The sequence below is a fragment of the Callorhinus ursinus genome, unplaced genomic scaffold, assembly GCF_003265705.2.
Source record: "Callorhinus ursinus isolate GAN/ISIS: 27379988/994484 unplaced genomic scaffold, GSC_fseal_2.0 scaffold8, whole genome shotgun sequence".
NCBI lineage: Eukaryota > Metazoa > Chordata > Mammalia > Carnivora > Otariidae > Callorhinus > Callorhinus ursinus.
The window spans coordinates 71,469,834-71,487,664 of NW_027397070.1; the positions used below are offsets into that span (position 1 = coordinate 71,469,834).

The 17,831-nt window shown below is 60.9% G+C and overlaps 1 protein-coding gene and 1 pseudogene across 1 annotated transcript; both read left to right on the plus strand.

Annotated features, from left to right (window-relative positions):
• Positions 1–46: 46 nt before the first annotated feature.
• Positions 47–6,545, plus strand: LOC112822733 (eukaryotic translation initiation factor 1 pseudogene; annotated as a pseudogene).
• Positions 5,937–13,172, plus strand: TRMT61A (tRNA methyltransferase 61A). The gene is made up of 4 exons (XM_025869302.2): positions 5,937–6,541; positions 7,072–7,431; positions 9,741–10,007; positions 11,912–13,172. Exons 2-4 carry the CDS (start codon positions 7,101–7,103, stop codon positions 12,169–12,171), a joined length of 858 nt encoding a protein of 285 aa, XP_025725087.1. The 5' UTR covers positions 5,937–6,541; positions 7,072–7,100; the 3' UTR covers positions 12,172–13,172.
• Positions 13,173–17,831: the final 4,659 nt, after the last annotated feature.

The following is a 17,831-nucleotide window of genomic DNA, read 5'->3' on the forward strand; positions in this document are numbered from 1 at the left end:
GCGCAGCCCGCCTACCCCGCCCGGCGTCTGCCCAGGACCCCGCAGCCGAAACCTCAGGCCTTTGGACGTCCTCGAAGTTTCCTCCCACGCTGCTTCTGGGCGGGAAACTGAGGCAGGAGAGCCGCTGGGCACTTGAAGACTCTCGGGCTCATCTGCAGCCGGGCTCTGGCCTTCCCTGGTCCCGCCGGTCCCCGCGGCGGTCGCGACGAGGGCCCAGGCGTGAACGTCCCGGGCTCCCGCAGCAGGTACTAACCCCTCCCCAACCCCACCCCTGCCGGGTCCGAGCTGGCCAGGAGCCGCTGACCTTCCTCAAGGTGCCCGCAGGCATCTCCCGGGCGATCTTGGTGCAGCGCGAAGGCGCGCGGGAGGCGCAGTCTGGCTACGGTCCAGCGGGGCGGCACCCGCGGTGCCTTGACCTTGGGCAAGTTCCCCGGCTCTGGGGGACCCGAGCCAGAGACCCCAGGGCCCAGACCTTCCTGGTAGATGAGAGAACAATACGGCCCTGGGAGACCGCTGGGGAGTGCACAGTCTCAGAGTCTCCAGACCCCAGCCTTATACCCTTTTCACTGGGGACAGGTTCATCTCACCACCCCACCCCCAAAGGCAGTCCCCAGAGACTTTCAGTAAAGATGGGAAGAAACACTAACAAGCAATAAGCATATGTGAGGGCGCCTGGGTGGCTCAGTTGGTTAGGCGACTGCCTTCGGCTCAGGTCATGATCCTGGAGTCCCGGGATCGAGTCCGGCATCGGGCTCCCTGCTCAGTGGGGAGTCGGCTTCTCCCTCTGACCCTCCCCCCTCTCATGCTTTCTCTCTCTATCTCATTCTCTCTCTCAAATAAATAAATAAGTAATCTTTAAGAAAAAATAAGCATATGTGAGATTTAAAAACAAAACAAAAAACCCCACCTCACTAAAAATAAGAATCATTCAAATTAAAACAAGGACTATACATACCTTCCTTCCACTGCCCCCAGTACACCCAGATGGCAAAAAAGTGAAAGATTGGGCGCCTGGGTGGCTCAGTTGGTTGGGCGATTGCCTTCGGCTCAGATCATGACCCTGGAGTCCCAGGATCGAGTCCCAGGATCGGATCGAGTCCCGCATCCGCTCCCTGCTCAGCAGGGAGTCTGCTTCTCCCTCTGACCCTCCCGTGTCTCATGCTCTCTCTCTCTCATTCTCTCTCTCAAATAGATAAATAAATAAATCTTAAAAAAAAAAGTGAAAGATTGACACCAGCCAGTGTTGGAATGTGGAGAGACAGGCATTCACACACTGCCTGCAACTGTGAACGGCTACATCCTTTTTGGAAAGTAATTTGGCAGTATCTATTAAAATTAAAAATGCTTGTACTCCATGACCCAGCACTCCCACTTCTAGGAATCCAGCCTGTACAAAGGACAGTCTCATTTCTCTTTCAGATAGAGATGTGCAGTCGGAAAAACATACAAATGAACCTGGATAGAACTCGATGCCCATCACTTGGGGACTGGCCAGGGCTAGGAAGGCATGTCCCCAGCGTGAAGTATTACACAGCTATTTTAAAAAATGAGTTAGACCCCTAGTCACTGAGCCACCAGCAAAGACTCAGCAGCCTCCCCCTTAACCCCCTCACCTCTTGAAGATCCACCTGCCTCCTCCCACGAGGCCTTCCGCAGGCCATTTCCACCAAGGAAAGGGGATCCTATCCTATGTCTGCTACCCAGAACCTCCAGCTTCTGAACCCCTTGCTAATGCAAATGACAGTGATGATCTGCTTCCTGCTGGCACTGAGGATCATATCCATATGAGAATTCAACAGAAAAATGGCAGGAAAACCCTTACTACTTCCAAGTCACTGACGATTATAATAAAAAGAAACTAATGAAGGTGTTTAAGAGGAAACTTGCCTACAATGGTGATGTAATGAGCATCCAGAATATGAAGTAATTCAGCTGCAGGGTCACCAGGGCAAGAACATGCACCAGTTCCTCATAGAGACTGGACTGACTAAGGAGAACTAGCTGAAGTTGTATGGTTGTTGTTGTTGTTAATCGTTTTTTAAGTAATCTCAGCCTGACACGTGGGGCTCAAACACAACCCCGAGATCAAGAGTCGCATGCTCCACTGACGGAGCCAGCCAGGCGCCCCAGTTTCATGGGTTTTAAGTGCTTTTGATTCACTGAAGCTTAAGTGAGGATTTCCTTGCAATGAGTAGAATTTCCCTTCTGTTCCCTGTCATAAGTTTAAAAACCTCACGGCTTACCTAATGTAACCATGGAGGTCTGCTTTTAGCTTGGAGTAGTGTTAATTCCTCCATGCAGTAAATAAATTCTTTTAAAAAAAAATGAAAAGAGAAGAAAAAAGAAGTGAATTGGAGCTTGTGTGTCAATGTCCACCATACATTGTTCCGTGAATAAAGCAAGAAAGGAGAACCCTTAGCTCTGTGTATATTTCACAGAATCCCTCCAAGGAATGCACAGTGAGCACTGCAGGCAGGCAGCAAGGTGAACATCACGCTGCTGCTGGAAGGCTGGCCGTGAGCAAGCAGCCACGGGAACCAGAAGGAAATACTGTCAGGATCTGGGAGAAGATGGGTGCTGCTGGGGTGGGGGCAGGGCAGAGGCAGCGCCAGGAATTCCAGTGTCTTTTGGTGCCTCTGGGGAATGGGCACTGGAGCAAAGACCCAAAGGAGGAGCAAGTCCCTTCACCTCTGCCTTCGTGCACATCAAAGGGTGCGGAGTCTCGATAGGCAGTCCCTGTGCTTACCACACATGGGACTCCTGCCTCTTCTCCCGCTCACCTGAGCATGCTTTGACCTGTTCCCAGTTGGCATTTTCTTAGGCACATAAAACAAACCAAAGCAAAAAGGCAAATGGCCCCAGGCTGCCCAGATAGCAGGTGTCCCTTAAGCCTGGAATTTCTGCACACTGTGCTCCCTGCAGCCCCTTCCTCCAATTTTAGAAATAATCCGCAGTTGCCCTCTTCACCTTCCCACCTCCAAAAGCCTGATGGGCTCAAGTTTCTGTTTCTGGAAATCTGGAGGCCGACTTGGCTTTCAGACATGGGGAAGGGGGCACTCAGGGCTTCCTCTTTGTCTTCAGCCTCTGCAGCTTCTCAGAAGAACCCCCCTCCACCCTCAGGCCACTAAGGGCCTGACCTGCTGGGTGGAAGGAGGGAAGGTCCTGCTCCCCTCTCCTTCCTCAAGCATAGCCCACACTGGAGAGGGGAGGTCCTTGCTAAAGGTCAGGCCTGGGTGATACTCCTGCCGGAGGCTCCAACAATCCTCAGCATTCTGACATGGGTGTTTTATCCATTTTGCAGAGAAGCAAAGGACGATCAGAAGGTGGGTGACAGAAGAGACAGGTCAGAGGTCCTGCAAACCCTCAATGGTCTGGGAGTGCCTAGCTGTGAGCGAACTTAACCTGGAGTCCATCCTGGGGACCCCTGGGGCAGGCCAAGCCTAGGCTGGACTAGACTGACAGCATGCATGGTCAACAGCATTGTGATGGGGGAAGGGGAGGAGATCTTCCAGGCCTTTAGACCCAAATGTCCGGGCAGCCCCCTACTAGGCAGGGACTCCTTGGGAGCCTGGGTGACCCCAGAGCAGAGGAGCAAGGGGTGGGGAAGCCTGGGTGGTGCCAGCCTCCACCACAGCTAGAATAACATTGCCCCAGTGACCCAGCCCTTGCCTGTGGACCCTCCATTTTCCCCAGGGCCCAATGAGCCGGTTTGGCAGCGTCTGGGCAAGAAGCTGGGTGACATCACCCAATGAGTTTATGGTCCAGGTTCCTCAGAAAGCGCACCTGGTTGCACATTAACCAGCTGGCCCTGGAGGGGGAGGGGAGCTTCAATGGAGTCCCCAGCTTTTCATCCATCGAACTCAGCCTGCCCAGTGGGGCTGCAGCTTTGGGCTTGCAGAGGTAGGCCAGGTGGGACGGCCAAGCAGGGGACCAGAGGTCATTCTCAGAGTCTGTCCTCAGAAGGCAGTTAGGGTATGGGGCACCTGGATGGCTCAGTGGATAGAGCATGCAACTCTTGATCTTGGGGTTATGAGTTTGAGCTGCATGTTGTGTGTAGAGATTACTTAAAAATAAAATCTTTTATTTTTTTTAAGATTTTATTTATTTTTTTGAGAGAGAGAGAATGAGAGATAGAGAGCACGAGAGGGAAGAGGGTCAGAGGGAGAAGCAGACTCCCTGCTGAGCAGGGAGCCCAATGTGGGACTCCATCCCAGGACTCCCTGATCATGACCTGAGCCGAAGGCAGTCGCTCAACCAACTGAGCCACCCAGGCGCCCAAAAATAAAATCTTTTTAAAAAGAAGGCAGTCAGGGTGGGCAATTCTTCCTCCTGGTGCCCTGTCCCTAAGTTCTGAAGAACTGCAGGGGAAGTTGGTTGGGGTCAGGAGAGGGGTGGGAGCTGCTTTGGGGTCACAGAGCGCTATGAGGCAGGAGGCTGGACTAGTCAGAGAGGGGAGGACCTCGGGTCACCTGATCCCTGTCAGGTGCAGCCTCCCCCAGGGGGCATCTTCAGCTTCTCCCTTTCCCCCAGGGTGACTCTGACCCTTTTCTCCAGGGTCTTTTTCCTGCCTGTTCTCACCTTTATTCAAATCTACCATTGGTTCTCTGAAGTCAGATTTACTGGCTTTAAATCCCAGTCCCACTTTGGCCCCATTGGCTCTGCGACCTTAGGCAACTACCTAACCTCTCTGAATCTGAGTTTTCCCATCTGTGAAGTGATCCCCCCACCCCTACCCCTGCTCCATAGGATTCTGGAGAGAATTTAATACAATGACACTTAGCTGGGCTTATATAGAATCAGTTCTTGTTAAGGGACCCCCAATATACAAACTCTGCCCGAGGCAAGGTGCCCACCTAACCTGGGTAATCAGCTGGAGCTTGGGGGAAGCTGGTGCTTTGAGGACACAGACTGAGGCCTGCGGCAGGCTCAGATGGAACAGATGGGCAACCTGGGTAGGCTGCCTGGAGGAAGGGGCACTGGAGGAGCTGACCAGCCAGGCACGGACAGAGAGGCAAGGGGAAGTTGGGACCACAGGAAACCACTGCGGAGTCACCAAGTCCTAATTTAGGCTCTTAGTAGGCGCCCAACCTCAGCTCCATACTGCAGCTGAGAGGGCTGGGGAAGAGGAACCCCCAGAAGTGGAAAGTTCAAATCTCCCAGGGGAGCAATTAGGGGGTGATTCAGTCAGGTGCATCACCAAAGGAGCGAAGCAGATCACCTGGAACAGAGGCTGGCAAGCCATAGATGGGGCTGGCTTGTCTCAATGTTGAGAGCAAGAGGCAGCGAGGCCATGATGAGCCACACAGGCAGCCCCAGAGGAACATGAACCCACAGGGAATGGCAGGCCACCTAAGTCCCCTTACCTTTTTACCCCCCAGGGAGGTTCCCAAACCCAGACCCAGCCAAGACAGAGGCATGGTAGGGGCAGGGTAGGGGTGGTGGAGCTGAGGCCGGGCACCGGTTTCTACCATGGACTCTGAGGGGCCCATGGCAAGGGCCACAGATACTGTGGCAGTCCTGGCCCCAGAAGAGGGAGAGCTCAGAGTGCCCCAAGGGCAGGCTGGCTCTGCAGGGGCCTGGCCACTCCCATTTTGCCAGGCTGGAGCAATCTGGGCCTGGGGTGTGGCCCAGGGTCATTGCTAGCTGGCTCTGGTTTAGGGCCCAGAGTTAGCTCCTGGGTAGCAGGGGTGGGCTGGCGAGTCTCTATCCCCTTTCGGGTCCCCAGGGCTAACACGACAAGCCCTGGTTGCTGGGAGCTGGGTGATGGAGGAAGGCATTCCACATCCCCTATTGTCCTTCCCTCCCCCACACACACCCTCTACGGAGGAACTGGCTCTGAGTCAGCCCTGCTGAGACGGAACAGGGCTGCCGCTTCCCTTTTTTGCCCTTGTCTTCCCGCTGCCCTTCCCCCAGTTCCCGGCTCAGGCTGCTCACCTGGCCCTCACCGACCCCAGCGTGAGCCCAGTTCCTGCATCTCACCACCACTAACCTCCCCCCGAAGTGGAGGATGTGCCCCGCACGGGAGGCCGGGCCTGGCCTAAGGCCACTTCGGCAATCCTTCCGGCCAGAGACTTCTGGGACAACCCTCCGATCTGCAATTTCACTTTCTGGAATTCACCCTGGGGCCCAGTCTGAGATGCTCCCAGAGAGGTTTGCGGTGACAACATGTCCAAGGCAAAGCGTCCTCGGAGGGGTTTGGGCAGAGAGCTGGCCTTTCCGGGAACTCCGGGGCTGTGGAGAAGGGGGCGTTACGGTGCGCACCCTCGTCCCCGCCCACAGCAGCCCGGCCGAGGGGACGCTGGAACTTCTCGTTTGTCCTTTGCACGAGCTGTATAAACAGGGAAGCAGCAGCGGGCCGAAAGCCGCCCCGGAGGCGCGCTCCGCGGCGAGGAGGGGCTGCCCGCGGGTCCCGGCATCCCGCGCGGGGGGTGGGGCGCCGCGACGTCATCGCTGCGCGCCAGGCCGGAGCCGGAAGTGCGGAGCCGCTGTCGCGGCGCCACGTGCTGAGCGTCCGGGAGTGGGACCCCGCCGCCCGTGGCGGGTGAGACTCCGCGCGGCCCCCCCCCCCGCCCTGTGCCGGCCGGGCCCGGCGCACCCCCACCCCTTCCGGAGGGCCCTTACCTCTCCTGCGTCCCCCTTGCCGCCCGGCCCCCTGGAAGCCCGTTTGGGGGGAGACTGAGGAGAGGGGGGGGATTCTGCGGAACGGAGCCCGGCGCGGAGGTGATAGCACAGACCACTGGCCGCTGCCCCGCCGGTGGCCGGCTCCTCATCTCGCATCTGGAGCATGGGAGCCAGTCTCCTGGTCTCCTGGTCCTTGCTTGGCGGGGAATCTTGGGCCCGTCCTCTGCCATGGCCCCGCTTCAGTTTCTCTGTCTGTGATTTGGACTAGTGACTTGTGTCTTACGACTCAGACCAAGGAGGGTTTAACATGTCAGGCCAGGGTGCAGCCAGGGACAGAGCCAGCCACCCCACCCCCACCGCGTGGGTTCTGGGCCTCACAGCCCTCTACCCAGACTCCAGGTGCACCCTCCTGGCGCCTTTACACGCTCATGCTGACACACTTCCTCCCAGGTCCCAGGCACCTGCCAGATAGCAACACCATGAGCTTCGTGGCGTATGAGGAGCTGATCAAAGAGGGTGATACGGCCATCCTGTCACTGGGCCATGGTGCAATGGTAGCAGTGCGTGTGCAGCGTGGGGCACAGACCCAGACCCGGCATGGTGTCCTGCGGCACTCAGTAGATCTCATCGGCCGCCCCTTCGGCTCCAAGGTGACTTGTGGCCGAGGTGGCTGGGTGTATGTGCTGCACCCCACGCCTGAGCTCTGGACACTGAACCTGCCACACCGCACCCAGATCCTCTACTCCACCGACATTGCTCTGCTCACCATGATGCTGGAGCTTCGGCCTGGTTCTGTGGTCTGTGAATCCGGTGAGTTCTTTGGGCTACCTCAATTCTAACTCTGAAAAATTGACTTGAAGGTGGAGATCAGACCCAACATCCAGACAGCCTCCAGCCTGCCCTTCCTGAGGACAAGGCGGCATGGTTGCTCAACCTCTCTTTTGCCAGGACGTTTCTGGGGAGCTGACCACAGGGAGTGAGAAGCAGCAGATCTGGTTGAGAGTTGGTGGTGCGGGGCCGGCGTTTCCCTCCTGAGGAGCTGGTGTTCAGTGAGAGCCCTTCCTGCCTTGGTGGGGCAGGGCCAGAGTGCCACTCGCCTCTGGCCTAGGTGCTGACTGGCCGTTCCCCACCTTTTTGGTGACAGGGCTGAGAGTTGCCCCTTCCTGGAGGGAGGCCAGGGCTGCTCTGAGGTGCTCGTTGTAGGTGGGGAGACTGCCTCAAGCTCATCCTTGGCCAGCACCACTGTCACTGAGTCCAAGGCCTGAGGTCGGTCCTAGCTCGCACACACGCACACACATACACATGGGTGCTGGGGCTACCTGGGATGGAGATTGAAGCATACAGCCCAGCCAAAACAGCCCAGGCCCACATGCACCTAGATTTCCAGCGTATTCCTCATGGGCTGCGCAGCTGGGCTCCAAGGCTACGAAGAGTTCCCAACATCACTGCTTCCAACTTTCTGAGGACTTCAGGCCATTTGTTCCTCTCCATGTGGACAATTGGATGGTTCCTGTTACCCAGCCAAACACTTGGAAATGGGAAGAGTCAGATGTAGAACCTGGGCTATAGGCCAGACGGTGGGCAGGGGCTGGGCAGAGGCCAACTGCTCAGCCACAGGGGACATGGGGTGCAGGTGGCAGATGGACTGCAGGACTTCAAGATGGTGCCATCCCCTGCTACTGTCTGTGTAGTGGGCATGCTTCTGGGCTCCGGTGTGCCCGCTCCCAGTCTAGGAATCGTGGGCCCAGCTGTGAACAAGACAGGCTGGGGTTTTGCTTCCCCGAGCAGACAGTAAGCCCGGTTCACCAGTGTCACCGGTTCAGTGCTGTTGATTGCTGTGAGGCTTGTAAAACAGGGCTACGTGTTTGAGGGTGACTCCCGGGGTCCCTTCAGCTAGGTTGGTTAGGGAAGACCTCTGACAAGGGGACGTTCAGCTGGGGATGATGAGAAGGAGGCACTACCAAGAGCCAAGGGAGAGTGCCCTCCAAGGGCGAGCCGTGCAAAGGCCCTGAGTAGGGGCCCAGCAAGGAGGCCAGCGTGGCAGGAGCAGGCAGTGAGGTCAGGAGGAAATGGGCACAGCTTAGAGGTCCATCAGGGGTCTGACTCTGCTGTGTTTGAGGCAGGATAGAAGGCAGCTGGCCCGTCTGTTGGTGGTTACAAAGCCAGGAGGGAGGGCCCAGGCAGTGTGGTGGCAGGGTGGGGATGGAGGGGGGGAGACACAAGTTCCCAGTGGGTCGAATGGGGGGTGGAGAGCGGAGTCAAGGGCACCTCTGAGGTGCCTGTTTGAGCTCTGGGTGTCGCTGACTGGGCTGGGAAAGGCTTGGCAGGGAGGGGTTTGGGATTGGAGCGGATCCAGCTTTGCCCTTGTTCATGCCGACTGCTGGTCGGCTGTTGAGGGGAGGTGGTGCGCGTGCACTGGACACTAGGTAGGAGTCTGGACATGGCTTTAGGGAGTGTTCATCAAGACTGGCACTGGAAACCATGGGGCGAGGGCAGGTCATGGCGGGGGCGTGGCCAGGTAAGAAGTCAAGCAGGGGGCGGCTGAAGGCAGCTGAGGAGTGGCCAGTGCAGTTGGAAGAGAACTAGGGGACGATGACACGGAAGACTGGAGCTGTGTGGCCGGCTGGTTGCCGTGTCATGGCACCATGAGGCTGCGCAGAGCGAGGGCAGGGCTGCCCCACCCTCGCACCCTGTGTGGTGGAGGCAGGTGAGGGGCAGGGGGCAGACCGATCTAAGTGGGCCAGGAGCTCGGGGGGAGGGGGCTCAGGACCAGCCATCAGGTGGAGGGTTGGGGGCAGGCCCATGCTGCCCCCTCTGCTCTGTCTAGACCCTACGGGGCCTCTGGCGCTGGGATTGGGCAGGGCTTCCACTCTCCCCCCTGGGCCCACAGCAGACTCAGGAAATAAGCCCCAGGTCCTGTCTCCACCCAGCCCCAGTGCAGCCCCAGCTAACCAGACCCTGGGCAGCCGGGACCTGGCGGGCAGCTCTGGGAGTGATGCACATGAGTAACTGGGATCGTCTGTCCCCATGGGCCCTGTGTGGGTCTTTCCAGGATGAGGGTGGAGTTGCTTCTTGAGTGTCCCCAGCAGTCCTGCCTGACACCCGTCCTGTCCCGCCAGGCACTGGCAGCGGCTCCGTGTCCCACGCCATCATCCGCACCATCGCGCCCACAGGCCACCTGCACACCGTGGAGTTCCACCAGCAGCGGGCGGAGAAGGCTCGGGAGGAGTTCCAGGAGCATCGAGTGGGCCGCTGGGTGACGGTGCGCAACCAGGACGTGTGCCGCAGCGGCTTTGGTGTGAGCCACGTGGCAGATGCTGTTTTCCTGGACATCCCGTCTCCTTGGGAGGCTGTGGGCCATGCCTGGGATGCCCTCAAGGTTGAAGGTACAGTGGGGGTTCTGGTGCAGCCCTGGGGACTGAGCTCCTGGACCCGGCCTTGGGTGTGGGTCACCTGAAGCCCAGAGGGGTCAGAAACCACCGGGCCGCACAGCCTGGCTAGGCCAGGACCCCTTTTGGCCCGAAATCGGGGTGGGTCAGACTGGCTGAGGACTCACGGGAAGTCAACCCGCGAGAGGGTGGGGTTGGGAGGAGTAAGATCTGGGGAGAAGGCGGCTCCAGCCGAGCCCCTGCTCCTTGGCCTTGCCCCGCTCGCCCCCGGATGTGGGAGATGTCTGCGTTCCCTGGGGAATGTAGCGGCTCCATCTCAGTGAGAGGGGGGCTCCACGCCATGAGACATTTTAGAGGCCGGAGGTCAGCCCCTGACCCCAGCCCTTGCCAGCAGAGTCTCCCTTCCCCCCAGCCACAAGTCTGCGAACCGGCCTCTTTTAGGGAAGATGCTGGATGTGGAGGCGGGAAGGAGGAGGGAAGGTTGGCTCTTTGCCAGGGAGGCGCTGGCGAGGCCCTGGGTTTTTCCCTTTTCTGGAGAAGGAGCCAGCCCAGGCAGCCAGGGCCCCTTCCCCCCTCCCCGCTGAGCAGTGCAGCTGGGGAGGGCAGAGAGGGAGCCCAGGGTGCCCCAGGGGAAGGGCTGCCCCTCCGAAAGACAGGTGCCAAGGCGCTTCTCCAAGAGCAAGGCGCTCTAGGCAACGGCTCCCAGTGGGTCCCGTTGTGTCCCTGGGCTCTGCCACGGTGGGCCCCGCTTCCCTACACCTCCATGCCTTCCAGCTTTGCCCCCAGACACTGCAGGCCTGGGTCCCAGTCCCATGGAGGCCGGAGCCAGCCGCCCAGCCTGGGCCAAGTGCAGGGGGTCACACTCCCAGGCCTTCCTCCTCTTGCCAAGGTTCCTTCCTGGTGGCTAGCCCCCGGGAGCCACGCCGTCTGTCGTCCCCACCCCCCGTGTTCCTGTAAGCCCCCTCCTTTGTGCTCTTGCTGTGTCTGCTCGTTTCGGTCCCAGAGGTTCCCAACTTACTTGTGGGCCTTGCACTTTCCAGTGGCTCGCCTGCTTTTCTGTGAGCCCGACCCCAGGCTCTGTCCCTCACCGGGTGGGGCCTGTTTTCCTAGCAGTACGCGTAGGGGTCGGGTCCCTTCTTGGGAATGACTCTGCACCCTTTCTGAGTTGGCTTCAGACTCCTGGTCCCTCCTCCAAGCCTACACCTTCTTGAAGACCAGTCTGGGGGGTCTGGGTCCCCAGGTGTGGCTGAGATGACCAGGCCTCGGGGCCATTTGAGGACTCGCCCGGCTACATCCCTTTCCCCGCCGAGGCTTCCCTGCTAGGACAGGGACGTGGGCTGGACCCGGGCCAGGCTGAGGGACACTGCGGGTGGGCCCTGGTGGAAGGTGGCAGGAAGGGGCTGTCGGCTCCCGCCTGCACCCCGTCATCCTTGGCCGTCAGGCGCTGCTCAGAGTAGGCGCCTCCTGTTCCCCCGAGTAGGTGACAGCCTCTAATTTCCTGTGACAGCAGCAGTTCCCACCACCTGCAAACCCCTTCCCCCGCCGCCGTCGCCCTGGGTGGTTGGAGCTGTTCTGGGTGCAGTGCTCTGGCAGCTGCCGTGCCAAGGCTCTGCCCTGACCCTGACCCCATGATTCGTCCCAGCCCCAACCCTTGGCTTCCTTGTGGAAGTGGAAGGTGGCAGTGCTGAAGTCCAGATGAAGTCAGGGTTCTGGGCTCGGCCTAAGCGATCCCTTCCACGTGGCTCCAGGGGAGCTCTTATGCCACTGGCTCTCTGCCCACGGCTCCACCGTGGTCTGGACCCACGGCCTGTTGCCCGCCCGGGGGGCTGGGGCGGGGCAGCCCTCAGCCACGTGGCACCCATGCCCTCTTGCCCTCTGACCCCGGGCCTGGCTCCCCACAGGTGGGCGCTTCTGCTCCTTCTCGCCGTGCATCGAGCAAGTGCAGCGCACCTGCCAGGCGCTGGCCGCCCGCGGCTTCTCGGAACTGAGCACCCTGGAGGTGCTCCCGCAGCTGTACAACGTGCGCACCGTCAGCCTGCCTGCGCCTGACCTGGGGGCTAGCCTGGGGCCCGACGCCGGTCCCTTCCGCAGCGGCACACCCATGAAGGAGGCCGTGGGCCACACAGGCTACCTGACCTTCGCCACTAAGACCCCGGGCTAGTGGGCCTCCCGCTGGGAGCTGCAGGGAGCCGAGAACCCGCGGAGGGGGCAGGGGGGCAGCTCAGCCACAGGCCACCTTATATGGTCAGTGCACGCCTGCTGGGGCCTGTGTTTAGACAGAACATGTGGCGGGCGGGGCGGGGCAGGGCTTGGGGGCCTCTCCGGGTGGGAAGGTCTCCCGCCCATCACCCCTTGTTCTGCTGCTGTCTGTTTCCAGAGTCTCTGCTGTCACCGGCTCTTCTGGCTATTGAGGCCAAGGGGTGTAGGTGGTGGGGCCCTGACCCCTTCCCAGGTAGCCCCGAACTGGCAGGGGGGTGAGGGAGCCAGGAGGAGGAGGAGGAGGAGGAGGACCACCGGGTCTGTGGGCCAGCCCCTCTTCCCTCGGGAGCTGACGGTGCTGGGCTGGGGGAGGGAGAGGTGGGCTTGCTGGGCGGCCTGAGGCCTGAGGCCCCCCGCCAAGAGGACCCTATAGGCCAAGTGGGAGTGCCCTGTACCCCCTCCCATGGGAGGGACAGGGCCCGGGCAGCCTTGCCCGTCTGCCGCGCTTCTCCTGCCACTGGAAGTGCCTTCGTGGCCCTGGTCCAGCCAGAGCCCCGGCGTGTCATTGAGAACAGAGCGCCACTTAGCCAGGAGCCTGAGGGGGACGGTAAAGTGCCTCAGGTGGCCCGGCCCGACCCTCTCAGAGCTGTTGGAACCCTGGCTGTCCAGCCCCGGGGCTGCTTGGGTGCCCTTGCCCCCTCACAGGAGTGCTGGGGGCACGGGGTTGCGTCCAGGACGGAGGGCTGTACTCCGTGTCACCTGCCTGGCCCTGGTCTCCAGCTCTGGGCCGGGTCCCTGGCATCCCTGCCTGCCTCGGTTGCATGAGGGCCTGAGCGTCTGCCCTTGGCCTCACTGTCCTCAAGAGCTTCCGTTTTCCACAGTAAGACAAGAGCCCCAGGGAAGTGTGCCGCCAGGGGGCTGGCTCCTGACCGTGCCTGGCAGAGCAATAAACACTCTCGCTGCCGTGCTCCCTGGTCTCTTCAGTGCCCCCCGTGCCAGTGTCCAGGCCGGGCCTCCCCCCACACCAGCGCCCCGGCCCCTGCTCCTTCCTCTTCCTGTCCCAGGGGCCCTGGACTCCAGGACAGCAGCCTGGGACATGATGGACAAAGGGGCGAGTGTGTGGCCACCCCCACTCAGCCGCAGAAAGGGCCACTTGTCCTAGTGGGGGAGGAGGAGGGGGGTCTGCGTGCGCGTGTGTGCACGTGTGTGTGCGTGCGTGTGTGTGTGTCCGTCCGTCCCAGAGCATTGGACCCTCCCTTCAGAGCGTGGCTTGGCCTTGCATTCATTCATAGCAGGCGCCTTCTCTTGTGCTTCCGGAAGGGCCTAGAACTCAAGAAGGACGGACGGACACACACACACACACACACACACACACACACACACACACACCCGGCCCCCCTTCCAGACCCAGGCCACACCCAGGCCTGAGTCCTTGCAAAGGTGCCGGGTGAGGTGGGCCTACTGGAGGACTGGTCTCTTGGGGGCAGCATTACAGGGCTGGGGGGCCTCCCCTCTCCTGCCCAGGTTCCTAGCAGGACCTGAGTCCCATCAGAGTTCCTCTGCGGCCCTGAAACCACCAGCCCAGGATTCTTATTCTCCATCCCAGGACCTGTCCTGAGCTCTGAGCAAATGCCTAGCTTGGGGGACAGAGGAGGGACCTGTGCCTTACCCTGGCCTTGGAGAGAGGCAAGCAAGATGCGTGACGCAGGGCATAACCCCGCATGCTCTGCAGAGCACACGGGCCTGCCCATGCGTGCTCCTTCTTCCATGTGGGGCTGAGGATGGTGGCCTAGACTCCAGCCCTGGGCAGCCCTGGGCCTGTGGGAGCTGGAGGGTTGGGTGAGGAGAGCTGCACGCCTGCCCCTGCTCGTACGCGTACCTGGCCCAGGGCAGCTCTGAAGTCCGGGGGGGCCCTCCAGCCCCTCAGCTGTGCTGCCAGGCCCCACATGAGACGGCATCAGCCTCATCCCAGGTAGCCATCCAGGCTCCATTCGGCCTCAGCTTGGAGTTCCGTGTGGCCCCAAGCCCCCCGGGAACTCCTGTGCACCCTTTGTAAGACCCCCTCAAATGTCTCTCTGCTGGCCACCGCCAGCCTCAGGCAGGAGCATCCTGCTCCACCGTTCTCAGCCCTCACGTTTCCTAGCCTGCGACCCCAACGCTGAATAGTGCCCCGATTTGGCAGAAGGGGAGCCCATGTCCAGAGGCAGGGCCAGCGCCCATGGTGAGTGCATGACGGGGTCAGCAGGTCAGTGACCATCCCCTCCGAGAGTCAGTGGCATGGGGCTGGTCACAGGGCAAGGATTCACCCCGACACTCCAGGGATGCTCAGTTTTTCCTGGAAGTTCCTGGACCCGCCCAGTCGCACGTCTCACTGCCCCCACGGCTGCCCGCCCGAAGGCTTAGAGCCCCTGGCTCACCCACTCCCAGGGCCCCAGCCCAGGATCCTGCCCTACCAACAGGGCTGGAGTCAGCTTCGGCCTCTGTAGAGGCTGGCTCCAGCCACTGCCCCCAGGAAGTCCCCTGGGCCTTGCCCTCCTCAGCCCTGAGACGTGCTGCCCCTGCCCTGGCCATGCTTTGCCCTCATCTGCCTGTGAGGGGCTCGCCTCCTCTAGCAGGAGCCCCTGAGGTGGCGTGGCCTGGGGCCCGGGGCTGGATTTCGGACAGGCGGTGGGTGATATAATGGATGCCAGGCCCCTGGGGGCCACACCCTGTCAAGCAGTATGACAAGGGTTGTTTGCTCCACGAAGACAGGACAGTGGGTAGACTTCCCCACACCTGCCCCCCTCACCCCTACTGTCTAGATCTGCGGCCCACCAACCTCCCTCCCCACCCCCTCCTCTGTCTTCCAAGAGATGTGGGCCCCCTGCCTCTAACCTGTTGCTGAAGGCAGGGCAGGCAGACTATGTGAGACCCCAGGCCCAGGGAGATGATGCTCTTCCTGCCCCACTAGCTCACTGCACAGGTGGAGAAACTGAGGCCCAGAGGAGAGGAGACTCACTGGGATGCAGGCCTCCGGCTTCTGCCTGCCCACCAGGGACTCCCAGACCCTCTCCCACCCCCTGTGGTCTCCTAGGTTGTGACCACAGAGGCCAAAGGGGAGAGTTCTATTGTAATCCTGGAAGACTCCTCAGAAGAGGTGACAGCCATGTGGGGGGCTGGAAGGGCGGGTGGAAATCGGTGGCTGAGCAGGAGCCCTTGCCCGGTGGGAGTGGGCAGGCCTGGGGCAGGAGACGTCAGGCAGGCCAGGAAGAATAAGATGGGAGTGCCAGTGGGGAGTTTGAGTAGGTGTGGAGGGCACCGCCTCCCAGCTGGTAGCTGCCTGCCTTGTTTGCAAGGCTGCTCGAAGCACAGACGGGCCGCCCAGACACAGTGCCCCAGTCTGCCCAGAGGCAGCCTGGGGATGGCCCTGCCTCCTGGCGGGGCGTCAGTTGAGAGGATCCCCAGGGGCAGCCTTGCTGGAGGTCTTGGCTCTTGATGCCCTCAGGAGGGAGTGGGGAGGGGGGCTGCCCAATTGTGCCCAATCCTCAGAACCCTGCCCTCGCCAGCCTCACAGGGTGCTACCCCCCCCCCCAGCAAGTGCAGACCAATCCCCTTCTGGCACTGAGGACCCAGACATTCAGGGCAGCCCAGCTTGCCCTTGCGGGGCTCCTGGGAACCAGGCCCAGAGTGCAGGTGAGACGTGCACGGTGGAAGCAAAGCAAGGGAAGGGGGTTAAACTCTGAGGGGGCGGGTGGAGGTTGGGGGTTGGGACAGTCTGGAAGGCCTGCCAGCAGGTGGCCCCTGCAGTCACAGAGGGGCAAGGGATTTGGACTTGAGCCTTAGTGGGGCTGGCCAGACTCCACTCTGCCCTTCACTGGGGGGGGTACAAGCTCTCAAGGGCTCAGGCTCTGAGCCTGCCTGCTTCCCGTCCTCCCTGTGGTGCCACGGTGACAACCTCCATCCTGGCAGAGAGGAGGGTGAACACAGTGCCTGCCTTGGCATGGGGGTGGGGAATTGGTGCCAGAGATGAAGTATTGCATCAGCGTTTGCTCAGTTGGTCCTCACAGAACGTTTCTGATACATACATTTTTTTAAGTCAAAATTTATTTTTTTGAATAATCTCTACACCCATCGTGGGGCTTGAGCTCATGGCCCTGAGATCAAGAGTTGTGCGCTCTCCAGACAGAGCCAGCCTGGCACCCTAGAACAGCTCTATGATTGTTATCACTAGTGGGAGCTACCGCTGCCCCCGCCTCCAGGAAGCCCTCAGTCTCTGTTGCAGATTCCGAGGCCAGAATTTTGGGGCTGCTTCTGGGTCCCATCGGAGAATGTCCTTTGCAATGTGAGGCCCTTGAATAGCTGTTTGCTTCAGGGGCGCTTGACTAGTTGATCAGGATAAATGGCAGAGACTGACTTTGAGACTTCTCTGGAAAATCCAGCTCATGCGCTCCCTGTGCTTACAGTTAAGTGTGTAATAAAACAGAACTGCAAGAACCCCAGGCTGGCCACGGGCCCACGGCTCTTTGTTGACCTCCACAGCTTTGGGGTTAGGCGTGCTAGCCCGCACCCAGACACCGGCCTAACAAACACCTACACCGCCCCCCCTCGCCTGAAAGCGCCCCGGAGGCTTCCAGCAGCGCCCTGTCCACTCCCAGGTCTGTGGCAGGGCGCCTCCCTGGCCGTCTCAGCCAGGCCTGTTCGCGTGCAGGGGCCGGGCTGCTGTGCACTCGGCGCTGCCCCCCTTCGCTGCTCCCCCCGGGCCCGCGGGCTGCCCGCACCTACCCTGCTCACGCCCTCCCTTCTCTGTGGCGGCCTCGGGCTCAGGCGCAGGAGGGGCGAGCGGTCCCGCGGGCACCTGCGGGTCCTGCAGCCTACCCTCCCACCCTCCCGGCGGGCTGGGAAGGGAGCCCCTGCGGTGTGGGTGCGCCCGGGGCCCCGGGGGCGAGCAGGGCGGGGCGTGGGACCGCGGGCCTCCTCCCCGAGCCGGCCTGGGCCCCGCCGGCGGCGGAGGAGGGCATTTCAAAGTCAGGCTGCCTCCGGAAGAGCCGCGTCGGCGGGAGGGAATAACTCGGCTCCCACCAGGCTGAGAATAGCTCGGAATTGGGTCACCCTCACCGAGAGCTCCGGTCACAGCCTCCAGCCTCTGACAGTAATCAGCTTTCTCCCTGACATCTGTCCCTTCAAAGGGGGACACGCTGGGTGTGGGCACATTTTTAGAAGAAGCAGAGGGGCCAGGGTGGGGAGGAGAATCTGTGAGCGGGTTGGCCCTGCACCCCCTCCCTGCCAGGCAAGGCCACCCCCAGCCCCCCTGGCCACCAGCCAGCACAGGCGGAGGAGGGAGTTCTGCTCTCTGGCCCCCCTTGCCCTTTATCTCCTGAGCCCCCCCTGACTCCCTCCAGGGCCCTCCTTCCTTCTGTGGTGGATGAAGGCGGCGGTGGGGAGGATTCTGGGGGCTCCTGTGTCTCCAAGCCCTCGGGCCCTTTGCCCTGAATCCCCCTGCCCTCCCCCGTCCTCCCCACACTCCCACAAAGCCTCTGTGTGCGCCACCACCCAAGCCCTTGGCACACATGGACCCTCTGAGTCTCAGTCCCCAGGTCCCTCCCAGCCTGTCCCCAACAGCTGAGCGTGGGCCCAAGGTCCGGG